Here is a 16,668-nt window from a genome sequence, read left to right as displayed (position 1 = left end):
AATGTATTTTTTTCAGGAGGTACAGTTTACCAATAACAGCTTACAACAGACAGCAAAGGATAAAATGTCAAAAAATGTCCCAAATCCCCATGCCTTTATTCCTCTGTACTTCCAAACATTGCAGTTTAAATAAAAAAAAATAGTAAAAAAATAACTGTGTGGCTGTGACATCTCAACAGTGCAGACACTGAGAAAGATACCGAAAAAGTCATGTACCATGATAAAATGTGGAAGCTGACAGGACAGTGGAAGTGAAGGGTTACTGGGTAAAGAATTCTCCATTACACAGCAATATGCTGGGAATCAGCTTGCTGAGAGCAGGCTACATTGGCAGTCTTTGTTGAGAGGCCTTGTTAAGTATTAACTAGAGAACGACAGAGCCCGGCCTACTCCATGGGAACACTTTATCTCCTCTTCTCTGGAGCCACGGCCTGTGGTGTTTAATTTTTCTCTCTCGGTTGGGCAGCAGCCCTGTGCCGTTCCAGCCAAAAAAATGCTCATATTTGAGAAAGCTTAACTCTCCCTTGGTTGCCAGGTATTAAACGAAAACTTGTCTGTCACAGGAGGAGAGGGTCAGACTGAGAGAATAAGGGGTCATGTTAACTACTAAGGCAAAAAACAAACGGCAGGCTAGCTAATCACGTGAGGCGACTTTTAGCTATGGAGACAGAAATGGAGCTGAGAGAGTCAGAGACTTAGTAAAGACCCTTGGGAGGTATGTGTATAGTTACAATAGCGCCCTGTCTCTCATTACAAACTGCTATACAAGACCTGCTTATATAGGGCCAGTGTTAGCGCAGAGCAGAGAGGCCATTTACCCTGGGTCTCTATTCTCAGTGGTGGTCCCTTGTCAAAAAGAATCTTACATAATATTACAGTTTATGTGGCAATACGTTGTGCCGATACAAGTAAATTGGCAATATATTTATTGCTATTCTTGGCTTCCCCAGCTGCTTTAGAACTACAATTCCTAGCATTCCATTGGCAGCCAACAGCTAGATAAAAGTAAACTTTGATGCTATTCTTTGTGCAATTCTTTAATATTTTGATATTAGTAGAGTTGTCAAATTTATTTAGTCCTGTGAATTGGAACCTTAATATTTTCATATTTTGGGTGTGGATTTTTTACTAAACAGATCTTAAGGGGGGCTTTTCTGCAATATTATTTGATGCAGCCTTTGAACTTAAAGGAGAAGGAAAGCTACTCAGGCATTTTATTGGCAATAGATTATCCACAATAGTGAAGCTAGAACGCTATATTTATTCTGCAGAAAGCTTTACCATACCTGAATAAACAGCCCTAGAAGCTCTCCATGTTTGTTCAAGATAGCAGCAGCCATTTTAGCTTGGTCTTACTTCACTTCCAGGCAGCAGCGTTCAGGCAGGGAACAGCTCTCAGTTCAGATTACAGCAGAGAGGTGAGGGGGAGAGAGGAGCAAACTGAGTAGGCTTGTGCCATGCCCTCAGGAGAGGGCCAAGTCGACTGGGTGCCCTAGGGAACCCGGTCAGTCACCTCGCCCCTGCACCTTCCCCCCCCTCACGTGTGCTTTGGTGTGCATGTGCAGTTCCATCAAGCGGGGGATGGGGGATCAGGGGGTCATTGCCCCCACTGCGTAATGACAACAGGCGTGGGCAATGACAAGGGTGTGCGGACCAATTGTTGCACGCTAGGCAGGTGTCTCTTCTGCCTACCCCTAGTTCCAGCCCTGCATGCCCTGAAGGATTTTTCTGATAAAAGGATGTCTGACACATATATACAGAATAGAAGTAAATAAATGTGGTGTTTCTTTTCACTGAGGACTCAAAACAGCAGTTCTGTTAAGCTGGCCATACATGCACAGATATTATCGTACAAAACGTAGTTTCGTACAATTTTTTTGGCCATGTGTGGGCTCCAAATTATTATCCCGATAATTTTTATACCATGGTGATGGGTCATTTAGTCAGTCGGATAGACTAGAAAATGTTGGACCAATAACGATAAAATCTGTGCATGTATTGTGTATCTGACAATATTCTTGTGGGACCTGCAGTGCATTTCCAGGAAGTCATTTTCGTACAATTGGTGTCTGCCAGCTATTTCATGTTCAGAACATCCTCCGGCTTTATCCTGCAATTTCAGTCTGAATGTTAGTTTTAGATTGTTGCATTTAAATGTACCATCGGTTTCCAAACCTTAGTCTGAAGAAGACTAAAATGTGAACGTGTATGGCCGCGTTAAGTGTTTATGGCTGTACCGTTCCTTCTCCTTTAAGGTTCTTGTAAAGTGTACAGCCCTGTGTACATAAGTAGCCCTTTATAAATAAAGATATACATACAAGATAGCACTACACGCAATGATTAAATGACCACTCTTAATGACTACCAACATGTTACACTGAGTTGTACAAAAATAAAAGGGGTCAAGAAAAAGAAAAGACAAATGAAACAGAATTGAACCATAAAAGAAGATATTTTTGTGACTGTTTGGGCTATGACACACTTGTCTTTGGTCAGCAGTGGTCAAAATAAAGATGAATCTCTGCATATTTTTTCCAGTTGGTATGTAGATTAGTAGACACTTGTAGAACACCCTATGAACAGACCAGCCAAATATAAACAAGTTGTATGTGCTTTGTGCTTTACTGAATGCATAACCATCTACATATTTATATTATCAGCTTTTTTAGCGGGTTTTGGGGCTTTGAAGTTTGAAAACACAGAAAACATATTAAGTGCATGGAAAGTATATTGTGTATGAAATTATTATCTAATAAGCTACACTTTCCCCACTATCATCGGTGTATCATAGCTCAGTTCTGGCCTTCTTTATAATTATTCTGCTTTTTTCATTGGTTGTCTTGCTCCTAAAATATTGATAAGGCAGATATAAAAATAACAACATAATATTGAGTCATCAGAATGAAGAAATTCACATGGATAATTAAAACTGGCACATGCTAAAGATATTATTTTTAATAGATTCTGAAGGCAGATTACCACATTGACACATGAAATTAAATCTGAAAAATCTGGCCGCCCACTCATCATCCATCTGATTGTTTAATGATTAAGTTCAGAAGGCCAGGTTTTTGTGTGTTGCTCATGGAATGAAATTTTTTTAAGAGGTTTGGCTAGGGAAAATGAAAGCAATGGGGAAGATCCTATGGGGTATAGAATTACAAAAGTTGCTCCTCTAGGAAACACCTTGGAAGCATAAGCAAAGTGGTTGAGACAGTTTTGTAATTAAAAAGTTAGCATTAGTTGATCTCTAACTTCATTATTACAACTGTGCAAAATATTTAGATGCAGATGCATAAAGAGCATGTGTCTGATTTGGTTTGAGATCTTGAAGACAATTCTGCAGGTGAAAGTCTTGCCCAGTTTATCCTTATACAGCAGCAAAGCCTATGTTCATAGAAATGTCTATCACCAAACCACTGTGGCTGTTTTGTAAATTGTCTAATCCCCTAGTTTAATTAAAGCAAAATAAAAATACAGAGTACATAAATCAGTCTGTTGTTGGACTTCTTGAACATAATGTCAGCCGGTAACTACTCAGTAGGGGAGGATAAACCCATGAAGGAATCTATAAGGTCCATGTGTTAAATCCTCTTATCCCTTTCCCTCCTCCTTCCTTCTTTCACCACTGTCCTGCTGAGAGTGAAAACCTGACAGTATGCAGTTAACTGCCAACAGAACAGCCCCAGACCTAGTTAATTCTGAAAGTTAGTCATGGAAATGCACTGTTAAATTGAGCTGAATCAAGCACCACAGCCAAATACCTGAAGAGAAGCTGCAAAAGCTCGTAGCTCCCAAATGTCGTAGCTCCCAAATTGGCGTGTATAATGCTTTACACCCTGCAAATATTTACTCACTCCTACATTCCACTAGATGTATTTCAATATATATTTATGAAACAAATTAGTATAACAGGTTAATAGTGTTACATTTATTTTTTATTTGTAATGGTGCATTTATATATATGGAGGCTGGTTTCTGTATTTAGAGCACCTGTAGCAGGCTGTATGGAACTGGAGACCATGGATTTGCAGGACCACTCAATAACAAGACACTAGAAGAAAATCAATGTTCATAGGCACAATTAACCATTTTTAAAAATAGTATTTGCTTTTATCACTTTTACTACTGAACTGTTTAGCAAACCACAGAGACATAGATTATGCTGCACATTACTCTTTGTAGGGGGTGCAGAGATCATAACCTCAATTGCGATGCAAGGGGGGCTCATAAGCAAAATGTATTCCATATTTCATCACAGAAAACTAATTCAAAGTAATGGACCCAATACACAAGTTTGATCTACTTCTAATGTAAATGAGTTTCTTGTCCATGGGGTTGTGGGATTAGGACTGACAGTAGTGGTTGTGCTTTACTGCTGCTCTGTAACAATGGCCTCTGCTTGCATAAACTGACTTTATACCTGGTGTCTGACTGTGACTGTACAATTACCCATTCTGATTATAATTTGCACTCCTCAAAGAAGATCATTTCTGTTATACAAATTAGTGACCTTGATCATTGTTTTTTTAACCCCATATCCATTATGAAGGTCACTTGTAAATGACCAAAATGCTGGACTTAAAATGGACCATTAATACTAATAAGCAGTAGTTTGAGCTCATGTTCTCCTCAGTGCCGTGGTTTTCATATATATTTTTATTTTGTGACATGCACAGGGCAATATTTTTCATATAACATGTTCTGATGATTAGGATTTGTTATTGTTATTATTATACTATGTTGTAAAAGTTGTTCTTTATCACTTTCAGTATCGAAAAATGGAAATATTTGGCAGAAATTGGTTAATGAATATGTTAGCATAATCTTGCTGAGCAGGATGGGGAGTTCTGTGCAGAGAGATTGATGGTCTCTGACCTTGGGAACGTTTGGTGTCTGCAAGGAGCAGTAATTCTTTCACCAATTGAGTCCTTTCCTGCCCTTCTTATCAAGCTGTTTCCTGAAGCTTAAATGTATAAATGTGTAGGATGGGAAACTCTTGGCTTCATGGAAAGGTTTTATAACAATCTTTTGGTTTGATTGCCTGGACAGCCGCTTTGATCATTAGCACTGAGGGGCAAAAATTAACTGACATTTAAATTCCTTATGACTGAGCGCGACAGATTGTCCTTTATCTTATTACAGAATGTTCCTCTGCTTTGTTAATCACTAGGGTAGAGTGGACAATTCATACAAATAGACTATATATAGAGAGATTTTTGTACGCTGAGACATTCTGGGTACTGGACTGCCATCAGTGTAATCTTCATGGTGTAAAAATCTTTATTTGTGTTACAAGTCCATTCTTTATAGGCATATACTGCTAAGGAATTTGGCTATTGATCAATTCTAGGCGCCAGAGTACAAATGGGACACCCCTGCATTAAAACTGCACACAGATATACACAAAGCAAGTATGTACATTGGTACCTTACAGCATTTACCTTACAGAAATATTTGAAAAGTACCTTCATATTTTCAAAGTTCCAAAGAGATCCCCATAATACTGTTATTATATAGCATTACTTTGTAAGAAATATGCTATCCTTAAGTATTTAGCAAGTGCTTATTGTGCACACCATAAACTATGTACAACTTCATTCATATTAAGGTTGAAGACACACAGAGCTACTAGTAGCAGCTACTTGTCACGGCTACAGACAATGCTGATCATTTACTGATAATTGTCTCAATGTGTGTTTTAGCAGAGGCAATTCTCAGTATAGTCTATGGCAGGGTATTTTCTGGCATTTAGTAGCCATGACAAGTAGCTGCTACTTAGTAGCTCTGTGTGTCTTCATCCAAAGGGCAGTGGCACACGGGAAGATTAGTTGTACATGATAAATCTTCGCTACTGCAAGCGACTAATCTCCCCGAAATGCCACCAGCAAGGATGCAAATTGCTGGTGGGATGGCATACGTGTCGCTAATATAATATGTCCCTAATATAGAATATCTAGTAAAGATTTATAAATTGTATGGTTGGAAATATGTGCTATAGACAGTTTACCTAGCTAAGTGCCATTTTTTATGGTTATGTTACCTGCCACTGATCAGGGAGTGTACGGAAATACAGAAATATTGTTGCTTTTATTAGTGATTTTGTAATTAATAATTAAAAACATTAATTTGTTCCCAAGTGTGTACCCATAGGGAAAATAACAGCCACTCAATAAATTCTATATATTGCAGCTAGTAGTACTGGAGGAATACATTAAATTACTTTAGATACATGGTGAATGATGTGTAAATGATAGTTTGCTGTTATTGATATTTCTGGAGGTTAAGCCTAAATTCTACCTATTGTCTGGTTTTGATATCTTTGAACTATAGAAGGATGATTGATAACAACAATTTCATATATCTTTATCCTTGTTATGGGGTAAAGGGGCCCTGGCTAGATGTTGTACCTCCAAATAGATTTTAAACCTGAAAACTCAAAAACTTTTGACTGAGTTTAATGAAATTGAAATATTCTGAGTTTGTTTCTATCTTTAGCTTTATTCAAATGTATTTTCTTTCTTTTTTTATGTCTCAGTCCAATGTAGGATTGTTCTCCCTCATTAATATTTCAGTCGCTTGCCTTATTCCTATATCAACACTTGGACATGATGAAAGGCACAATTTTAATTGAAAATGTAGATTTTGCCTAAAATTGTTTGTGGGATCAGTGGCCCCTGTGCTGCTACTGCTTAAACAGCTGGCTAGGATCAGGGATTGGAATGATTCTCTTGTAGGCTATGTGTGGTTGGACAAATTAAGCTAGAGGCCATGTTATCCTGTCATGTTATTGCTGGAGTTAAGCAGATTAACTCGCTACCAAACCTTTAATGGGCTCTGTAAACATTCATTCCTCCTCCTCCTGACTTGTCACTTTTCTGGGGAAATATTAAGTAACCAAAGCTCTGGCCAGCAAATACATGCTGTAAAATAAATGTTTACATACTTTAATTGCAGGCAATGCCATCAGTTCCAATTATTCTTTGCCTTTTAACATTAAAAAAATGTAACATTATTCCAACCTATTGTATGCAACAGATTTATATCCATGATTTTCTTAGTTACAGTGTGTTCTGTGGAGACTCCAAATAAGGGCCACCTACTGACCAGGGAAAGCTCCAGGTTTCCCTTTGTGCCAGCATCAATAGGCGTAGCATACCTGTGCCTAAAGAATTGTACACAGACTAAAATTATGCCAGATAGACCTTCATGTCCAATTTGAGACAAAGTTTGGCAAACTGGACATAACTGTGCCAGACACAGCACAAAAGCTCTTTGCCTATATGCATCCACAATGACATTCCAGTTGCACTTTGCTCACTGCACTTGCAGATTATCTTGGTAACAGCTGTATTTGTTTAAAGATGTGCTTGGCCACAAGGTGCTGGATGCAAAGCATGGGTAGATGGTTATGGTCTAGGTCTTAATCATTTAAGGTGTTTAGGCTTGTAAGATCCTTCCCTGTGCCAGCTGCACCATGATAAGACTTATTAAAGTTTGGATGCTCTCTTCCTCTCAAGCCATGGTGCAAGCTCACGCTGTCAGGACTCTATGGAGCACTGAACAGCTTATGGGTATCCCACAATACATTTTTTTATAGCTCTCTGAATGAAATAATTGTGTGTTTTTCTGAAATTAAAAAGCTTTAAATTTCATATCAGCCTATTACATCACCTTGAGTATTAAAGTGCACAACTTGTGGTTTTCCTGCTTATGTAGTATACATATGCCCTTATAACTGTGTCTCAGTTGTAACCAGTTTACTCCATTTTCTACAGGCTGTTTGCTGTCAAATGTGGAACCTGCCTAGATACCATAACTCCCAGTGAGTTTGTCATGAGAGCACAGAAAAACGTCTACCACTTGGGCTGCTTCTGCTGCTGTGTATGTGATCGGCAGCTCCAAAAGGGTGATGAGTTTGTTCTGAAAGACGGACAGCTGCTGTGCAAGAGTGACTATGAGAGAGAAAGAGATCTGCTCAGCCTGGTGAGCCCAGCAGCCTCTGATTCAGGTACAGCACTGAAACAAATGGGGAAAAGTAAATAATCATTAATGTGTTACATTATGGAAAGTTTTAGTTTGTATTCAGGTACCCATGTATTAATAGTGCCTTAATCATAAAAGGGGGCAAGGTACAATGTGCAAAAACAAGCATAAAGCCTTTCCAACCTAGCTACAAACTCATAACAGTGACCAACATTATTTATGATTTTATTTGATATGCACCCCCCCCCCCCACCCATTCTTCCCCTTCTGTCTAATGGCTAACTTTCAAAGAGCTTTTTATAGACAAGAGTGTGTGTGTGAGAGAGAGAGATCGTAAGCTAAACCCAATTTTATTGGAAAAATGCAGAGGGGGGAGAGCGGACCAGCCGATCCCATATGCTGAGACTAATCTCCAAAGCTCTTACTTCAATTACAGACTCTGACTACTCTAGCACCCAATCCTAGGTAAACAGCAGCAACTCAAAAACCATCCCCATTTCCAATTAAGTGCCCTAACTCTGCCTCTTCCCTTAATTCCCCCAAACCAAAGAAGTGGCTATTCAAAGCACTGAAAGAGATGATCTACGCAGCTTCATTATACAGATGTCCCCTATCCCTTATCCCACATTGATGACAATCTCCTTTTGTGTAAAATGGACCACAGAATCATGTAAAGCAATCCATGCCCAGCTCATGAAAGGTCATCAAACACAATATGTTTTTTGCTTCTTGCTCTGGACTGAGGGATGAGGGTTAAGGCTTAATTAAGCACCACTCCTAGTGCCTAAGACGTTTAAGGAGGCACAGATTTCGCTAATTAAAACTAAGTCTCCTGTCCTTAAATTTGCATTGCTTTTATTAGATGCCTACTTTCTTCGCAAGCCTGTTTTCCTTTGTAGCAGGTGGTGACAAGCTGGGCAATATTAGGGCCCTAGTGTGCTAGCAATCCCCTGTGTGCTCATGTCTGCTCTTTCTCAGGCAGCTCCTGCACCAAGCATGTCTGTAGATAGACTATTGGATACATTGTTCTAAAGAAGATCTAACGATAAAAAACGTCTGTCATCATGGAGAGAACAGATTAGCCACTTCATTTAATCCTACACTTTTTCCACTAGAATATAATGAACAACTGCAAGAGGGACCTTAGGGAAATCTTTTTATTAAAGGGGAAGTATACCTGTTGAATAAGTGCCTCTTATGCTATTAAACAGAAGGACTATCGACACTCCTTGGAGTGTTATTATTATATTTTTATTTTTGCTTTGAAGTCTGTGAGTTTCTACTTGTGCAGACCTTTATATAGCAATTTGTATGGGTTTTTTTTTACATTATATACTCCTATATAAGAGATCCACAGAAAAATTGTAGCCATTTATATGCCCAGCAGAAATATTTAATGGATAGATTAGTTTGCCAATCTAATGTATTCAGCTGCACAGTTTATAACCTTGAAGGGTGACGGTAGATGGGGCGTTGTCACCCACACTAAATCTCCTCCAGCGCAGGAGACAAAACTTTGAAAATATACATATGTATTGGAGTTAATCTGAATCTGCATGTGTGAGACATTTGAAAATTTGGGAGAATGAACATTTGAATTGAAATGTTTATTTAAAAAAAAAAAAAAAAAACACTATCTATAAAATTGGAGGCATAGCACATCATAGCAGAGAATTACACAAGAACTTGGTGATAGTTGTGAAAATAAAGTAGTCCATGTAAATAAAGGGATTAGGGGGGGATTTTTGACATGACAGCTATCATGTATATCACTGAAAGTTCATTTTATTATTCATTATTTATATATACAGCACTTTAATGAAATGTGGTTATTGTTCACATCAGTAAGTGGAGCTAGCAATCTTAACACACTTTAACTTTGATAAAATATCTTTTTATTGGAAGCCAAATAACCTGCATATTTTTGGAGTGTGGAAACTAACTGGGATTCAAGATGGAAACCCAAATATATTGGGGTGAACTCCTTGCAATGCCCAGGTCAATTGAACTCAGGGTGCCAGTGCAACATGGCAGAGGTGCTAACCATTGAGAATCCATGTAATGCAATGGAGATTAATATTTTTCAAAACGGACACTTCCCATTTTGATGAACTATGGTTCCATCATTCTCCTTTGTTAAACTATATGAGTTACTTGTCAATTTAATCTATACATTTTATTTCCAGTTATTTATATTGCACTGACATGTTTCCACAGAGCTTTACAGAGATTATTCATCATTCACGTTAGTACCTGCCCCAAAGGAACTTACAATCTAAGGTCCCTATCACATTCACACACACTATGGTCAGTTTAGTCAGAAGCCAATTAACCTGCCTGTATGTTTTTGGAGTGTGGGAGGAAACCTGAGAACTCAAAGGTAACCCACACAGACATGGGGAGAAAATACAAACTCCTTGTAGATAGTGCCCTGGCTGGGATTGAAGTCAGGACCCCAGCACTGCAAGGCAGAAGAGCTACTGACCAAGCAACCATGCTGTGTATTGAATAAGAGCTCTGGTTTAAAAAAATACTAACAATATCTTTGCAAAAATATAAAGACATATGAATATCAGGCTTTTTTTCCCATGTATGTTGTAATATTAATAATAACAAAAATTTCCACAATCATTTCCTGCTGTTAGGTAAAAGTGAAGATGAAGATGATGCTGGGAAATTTGATGACAGCAAGGGTCCAGAGGATGGAAAAGATCAAAAACGTCCCAAGAGGCCAAGAACTATCTTAACAACACAGCAGCGCAGGGCATTTAAGGCTTCCTTTGAGGTCTCCTCCAAACCTTGCAGGAAGGTATGATTTTGACAGGAATATCTGTTGTTGTTCAGTAGCTATCTATTGAATATACTCTTCTTCAGACTGATGGTACCACTAACATAGGGGTGCCCATACTTTACCCAAGTGGGGTCTACACTTCTATAACATTACACTGAAGGAAAGATACATTTTGCATTCAACTGAACACCACCCATTTCTCAAGTCATAATAATTCAAGCAATGTGTAGAAAGCATCCAAAAGAGTAGGGTAATGGAGTTGTATGTTGAATGCAGTGATCTACTGGTCACCAGTTCAAGATCTACCCATAGTTTACAATCTATCTTGTGGTGATTAATAGTAGCCTCAACATTGCAGTCATTACTAGGTGACTGGTGTTGTATTCTGATCAATCAGTTATGTTGCTACCCAAGTTCCCAAGAAACTTAGTCTCCTAGGGGGTTGGTATATGTATTTTCCACAGTAAAAAGAGGGCACTAAAGATACACAAATAATGCATGTGTTTCTTTGTAAAGGTGAGAGAGACCCTGGCAGCTGAAACTGGCCTCAGTGTTCGTGTGGTACAAGTCTGGTTCCAAAATCAAAGAGCCAAGGTAAGAAATGTCAAACATTGGTGGTGTCTGGAATGTAAATATTCAGTGCAAAACATGAATCTGAGTTTGTAAAACTTTGGTAAAAATAAAAATCGAAAAGATTACATTTACAAACAAATCCAGTCAGTTTGTTATTCTTCAGTGTACATCACATTTATAGTAGGCAATGGAATTTTCCTTTCCTGCCATTTATATTATCATGCACTCAACTATCATTTTTCACTGTTTTTAATATAGAAATGGTTTATTAGAGAGCTTTCCTAACCTAACATTTTTTTCTGTTGAGTGCAAAGCAATCAAGCTTTTTTGTCAGTAGTACAGAGCAAACTGCTCATGGCTTGAGCGTGTTGGTTGAAGCTGCAAAAAATTTTGAGGAATTCACAGATAAATCAAGTATCGGTATCGGACCCCTTATCCGTCTCCCATAGACTCCATTTTAATCAAATAATTCATAATTTTAAAACTGATTGCCTTTTTCTCTGTAGTAATAAAACAGTACCTTGTAATCGATCCCAACTAAGATATAAATAATCCTTATTGGATGCAAAACAATCCTATTGGGGTTAATTAATGTTTTATTGATTTTTTAGCAGACTTAAGGTATGGAGATCCAAATTACGGAAAGACCCCTTATCCAGAATACCCTTGGTCCCGAGCATTCTGGATAACGGGCCCTATACCTGTATATACAGCACTGTTTGGCCTTAGTAGTCTGAAACTATTTATAAAATTGTTTTGCATGAAGGTAAACATCCATTACTAGTGATGAGCAAATCTCTCACATTTCGCTTCACCGAAAAATTTGCGATTCTTTCAAAAGTTTCTCAAAGCAGCTAAAAATTTGCGAAACAGTGAATTTTTTTTTTTTTCGCTGTGGTCAATAATTTTTCGCCATGCGGCGCATTTTGCTGCCCGTTTGGTGAAACAATCCGCCACTGGCGAAACACAGAGCTTTGCTGCAAATCCATGCCTGCCAAATTATTTAGCCCATGACTATCAATTACCTGACACTGGGTTGGGGAAGACAACCCTCTAGCAGAGTGCAGATAACATGGATTCAGTATGGGCCAGATACAATTTAATGAAAAAAAATAATTCTGTTCTTAATATTGTTCTATTTGCTGCTTTTCATACTACCACAGTGCAGATTTAGAGCTGTTATCTGAGGTTTAGTTTAACAATACATAGACAAAGGCGCAGTGAAGATAAGTAACAAGAATTGGGTAACAGACTTATAGCCTGCCTGAACAACTTACTGTAAAACAGTACATACTGTCAGTTTACAAGAAACCCAATCTAGTGCTTTATTTATAACAGATGAAAAAGCTGGCAAGGAGACAGCAGCAACAGCAGCAGCAGCAAGATCAGCAGAACCCAAGCCGCATTCCCTCAGGTAAGTGTTTCATTTCTCAGCAGTATTAACTGGATGAAATAGAGTCACTAGGGAAGAAAAGAGTATTACACTTTATACGTATGCCATTAATAATGCTAACATCATTAAGGTTTCTTTATTTTACACAACTCTGGATGCTCTACTACATAAAGCATAGGGATATATAATTTCCCAGAAAGATAACATTCGGACTGATGGGTAAAATAGCCAGAACTTAGTGTGCTAGTAATATACTGAAATGGCTCAGCAATCAGGACTGCCAGTGGGCTACAATGCACCTAACACTCCTGCAGGGCCTGCTGGTTTTGTTGTTACTCCCCTTGAACTAAAACTTTTATATTGAAACAAGCAATGTTCTGTCTTTCTCTACTTTAATCAGTACTGCTTCCCAAACAAATCACTGCACTTTTACTTTCCCTTTGAGGATATAGGAGTTGATGGTGAGGCTTTAAAAATTCTTTTTCTGCAACCCTACACTGGCTGCCTCTAATACATGCAGAACAAAATATACCCATAATGCAAAAAACACAATTAACATTGATTATTGTCACTGGTGTATATTTAAATTCTCATGTTATTGTTTTACAGCTCAAACACATAATTCAAGCAGCTCCAGCGTTGAAGGAATCATGAATGTTTTCACTACCCTGCCACAGCAGCAACTTCTTTCCTTAGAGCAGAATATTTACAGTGCTGACCCATTTCAGCAAGGTCTTACTCCCCCACAGATGCCTGGAGACCACATGCACCCCTATGGTATAGTATTGTAGTTCTTTGAGAATCACAGTCCAGTATATACAAACCTACAGGGGTTTATAAATGTTTTGTACTATTTCATGAGAACAATTTATTATTGACAAATGTTGGGCTCAAATACTGTTTAGAGAATGTTTTCAACCTTCAGGTAAACACCAAAATAAAGGGAAGCATCATCAGTGGGTTAACCCACTGAAAACCAAACTTTGTTATGTATTCTACATAAAATCACTACCTACCGATACCCTGATTTAGTTGTAGTTGAGTTGTACATTGTTGCCTTGCACAATTTTGCATTAGCTCCCAACATCTACAATCTACAATCAAACAGTCTTCACTTTCTGTTCCTATTGCAGATATTGGGCAACTGTACATGTCCTTCATGTGTCCATTGCCCTAAGTATTATAGGATATAAATGAATACTTTTAGAACAATACCCTTATTTTTTATGTCCTTATGTTCATTTGAAATGCATGTTAGACCCTATACTCACCGCAGGGCTGTCCAATTGGAGGCCTGCAGCCTAAAGGTATTTTTATGGCTTCCTGCTATGACATCATTATTTTAATAAAATCCAGCCTACACGGGTGATGTTAGATAAAACTGACTTGATATGTCCCAATAACTAGCAGCAGAGTTGAATTTCTGATTGTATGGCATTTAAGAATTGTGATTTTCTGTTTCCTTTTCAAAGGTGGTGAGTCCCTTTTTCACGATATTGACAGTGATGATGCTTCCCTTAACAACCTGAGTGAGTGCCTTCTACCAGGACCAGAATTAGGATCTATCCAGGGCAGAGTTGGAAACCCAATTGATCGCCTTTACTCTATGCAAAACTCTTATTTCACATCCTGAAGAGCCAACCTTAGTGCTAGAACAGATATTACGGAAACTCTGGTATCTTGGTGTTTGGCACTTTTTTCGATTATGCCACACTTTATTAAAATAATAGCAGACTGTTTCCTGCCAATGATTCTTCTAAGGACATGAAAGCTAAAACATTGTGTACACTTAACTTCCACAGTAACATTTTCATTGGCGCTGCAAGCAAACAGAATGCAAGGGTACCGAAAACACTGGCTGTTTTTTTGTGAGGCTAAAACCAAACATGCTAACTCTTGAACTGTCCAGCTGCTGTTAAGTCAACAGTCCACTGAATATCCTGAGCTGCTGCTACAACTGAAATATGGCCGTACAACTGGATTCTGGATTTCTCATAATTAATTTGAATAATGATGATCAAGTGCGACACTTGGACTAAACTAAATACGTCTCTAAACATACAGTAGCTGACATCTTTATGGAAACTATGGTGATAAAGCACCACTCTGCTACTCAGTATGCATGCAGTGTTACCAGAAGGAATATACAAAAACTGTGCAACATTGCTAATACCTGTGAACATCACCAGCAATGGTCCAACATGAATTCAGGTTGAAACAATACCTAATCGTTTGAACTGAAAATCGGTCTTACTATAGAGATAGAAAAGACAGCGTTGTTGGTACTTGTGCCATCAGCCATACACTGGAAAATAGTAGACTGATAATTATATTTTTTCGTATTCACTTTACTAACTGAATTGCTCTGATACAGATTGTACAGACAGGCAGCATTGTCTTTGGGATATATTTAATATTGCACATATGTGCACTTAACTTATACAAAATAGTAATTTGCATTATAATCTTGTAGTAGATAGGAAAATCTTGTGTCAGCCATTCTACGTGAATTAAATGTTCTTGTGTTTCATCCAATATGACTATACTACTGTATTTTAACAGCCTGTATTATTTAAATGGTGTATCAAGATGACGGGTGAACAGTCATCAGTAAAGATCAAAGTGGCCAGTTTACTAAAATTCGAGATCACAGTGATTTGAGAAAATCACGACAAACAAATATCTCAAATGTGTTTCAGTTTGAATTTTTAAATTTTATCACCATCATCATGTATTTATATAATAGCACATACATCTATAATCACATTAGCGACAATTTGCTCCCAATTCATGTTTCCTGGCTAGTAAGAGCCCATTTTTGCCCACTAGTGCAGTTGTGGTTCCTGTAGTCAGTTGTGCATAACACCGCTTTTATTAAAGGACACATAAACCCTGCAAACAAAAATTTAGTGAACAGCCTGTTTGAAATTTTTCAATACCTGCCACACTGGTTGTCCAGGGGTTAATAGTAAGGCTGCAACATCCCCTTAATCACTTAGATTTCCTTCTCCTCCTGAAACCCACTCAGGTTCCCCATCAAGAATTTGCTTTGACTTCTGGCTTGTGGGCATGCTCAGTTGTTCTAAGCTCAGATTACAGTCTAGCAGCCAGTGAAGAGATGGCATTGCTGGTTCCCATAGAAACTCAGATGTAGCTGTCTGATTCAATTTCTTTCACCTAACCTTCTCTTCTGAGCTCAGCTCAAACAAAGCAGAACTTTTATCAAAGACAGTTCTGCCTGTGTGAGCCTGTATTCTTGATGAAATGTATGCTGAATAAGGGTCTGTGTGTGTGTATGCTGTTGGCAGATTTAAATGTATCTGATTATGTATCAGAGGAAAAATGGGTGAAAGCTGCTACTTGCTTAAGAATAATGTGATGGTGCTGGCAAACAGAGGGAATATATGCAGTACAAATTATGCCATTTGGATGGAGGAGATGTGCATAACTGATATACATTGTAGGCAAATGTAGGCTTTACATATCCTTTAAAGGTACTTGCGTCAACATGTGCTCCTTACACTTATGCAAATAGTTGCACTCAGTGACGCTTATTCTTTCCTGCCTTCTGTTCCAAATCGGGCACTGCTGTGCCAATTGATGCTGGGGAACCCTGGAGCTACTGTCACCCCTGGACCAAGCCCTGTGTCAATCACCATAGTTCAGCTGCACCAAAAGAATAGGGCACGCCCTTTACTTGCATGCCGAACACCTGAACTGATGCCAGCGGACACTGGAAATGATGGCAGACTTCCAAAATGCATGTGCAGTTGATTCCATTATGGCGAATGTATGTAATTACATCAAGAGAATCAATTGTTTGCGATCTCAATGCTGCAAAGTGGGGAATAAACAGGGTAAAGTTTAACTAATTAAACCAAAAGGAAAAATAGAAAACACAATATTAACATAAATTATTATTAAA

At 38.3% G+C, this 16,668-nt stretch overlaps 1 protein-coding gene across 1 annotated transcript in view; it reads left to right on the top strand.

Moving 5' to 3' along the window:
- The window catches only part of lmx1a (LIM homeobox transcription factor 1 alpha), a 41,304-nt gene extending 26,026 nt beyond the window's left edge, over positions 1–15,278 (top strand). Inside the window, exons 4-9 of the mRNA XM_002934164.5 lie at positions 7,779–8,011; positions 10,632–10,795; positions 11,294–11,371; positions 12,689–12,764; positions 13,353–13,520; positions 14,216–15,278. Coding sequence (XP_002934210.1) covers positions 7,779–8,011; positions 10,632–10,795; positions 11,294–11,371; positions 12,689–12,764; positions 13,353–13,520; positions 14,216–14,376 — 880 coding nt within the window. The 3' untranslated portion in view covers positions 14,377–15,278. The remainder of the gene's footprint in view (positions 1–7,778; positions 8,012–10,631; positions 10,796–11,293; positions 11,372–12,688; positions 12,765–13,352; positions 13,521–14,215) is intronic.
- Positions 15,279–16,668: the final 1,390 nt, after the last annotated feature.

Source organism: Xenopus tropicalis, chromosome 4 (assembly GCF_000004195.4).
Source record: "Xenopus tropicalis strain Nigerian chromosome 4, UCB_Xtro_10.0, whole genome shotgun sequence".
NCBI lineage: Eukaryota > Metazoa > Chordata > Amphibia > Anura > Pipidae > Xenopus > Xenopus tropicalis.
Note: the sequence above shows the minus strand (reverse complement) of the source record. Positions and strands in the feature narration are given on the sequence as shown.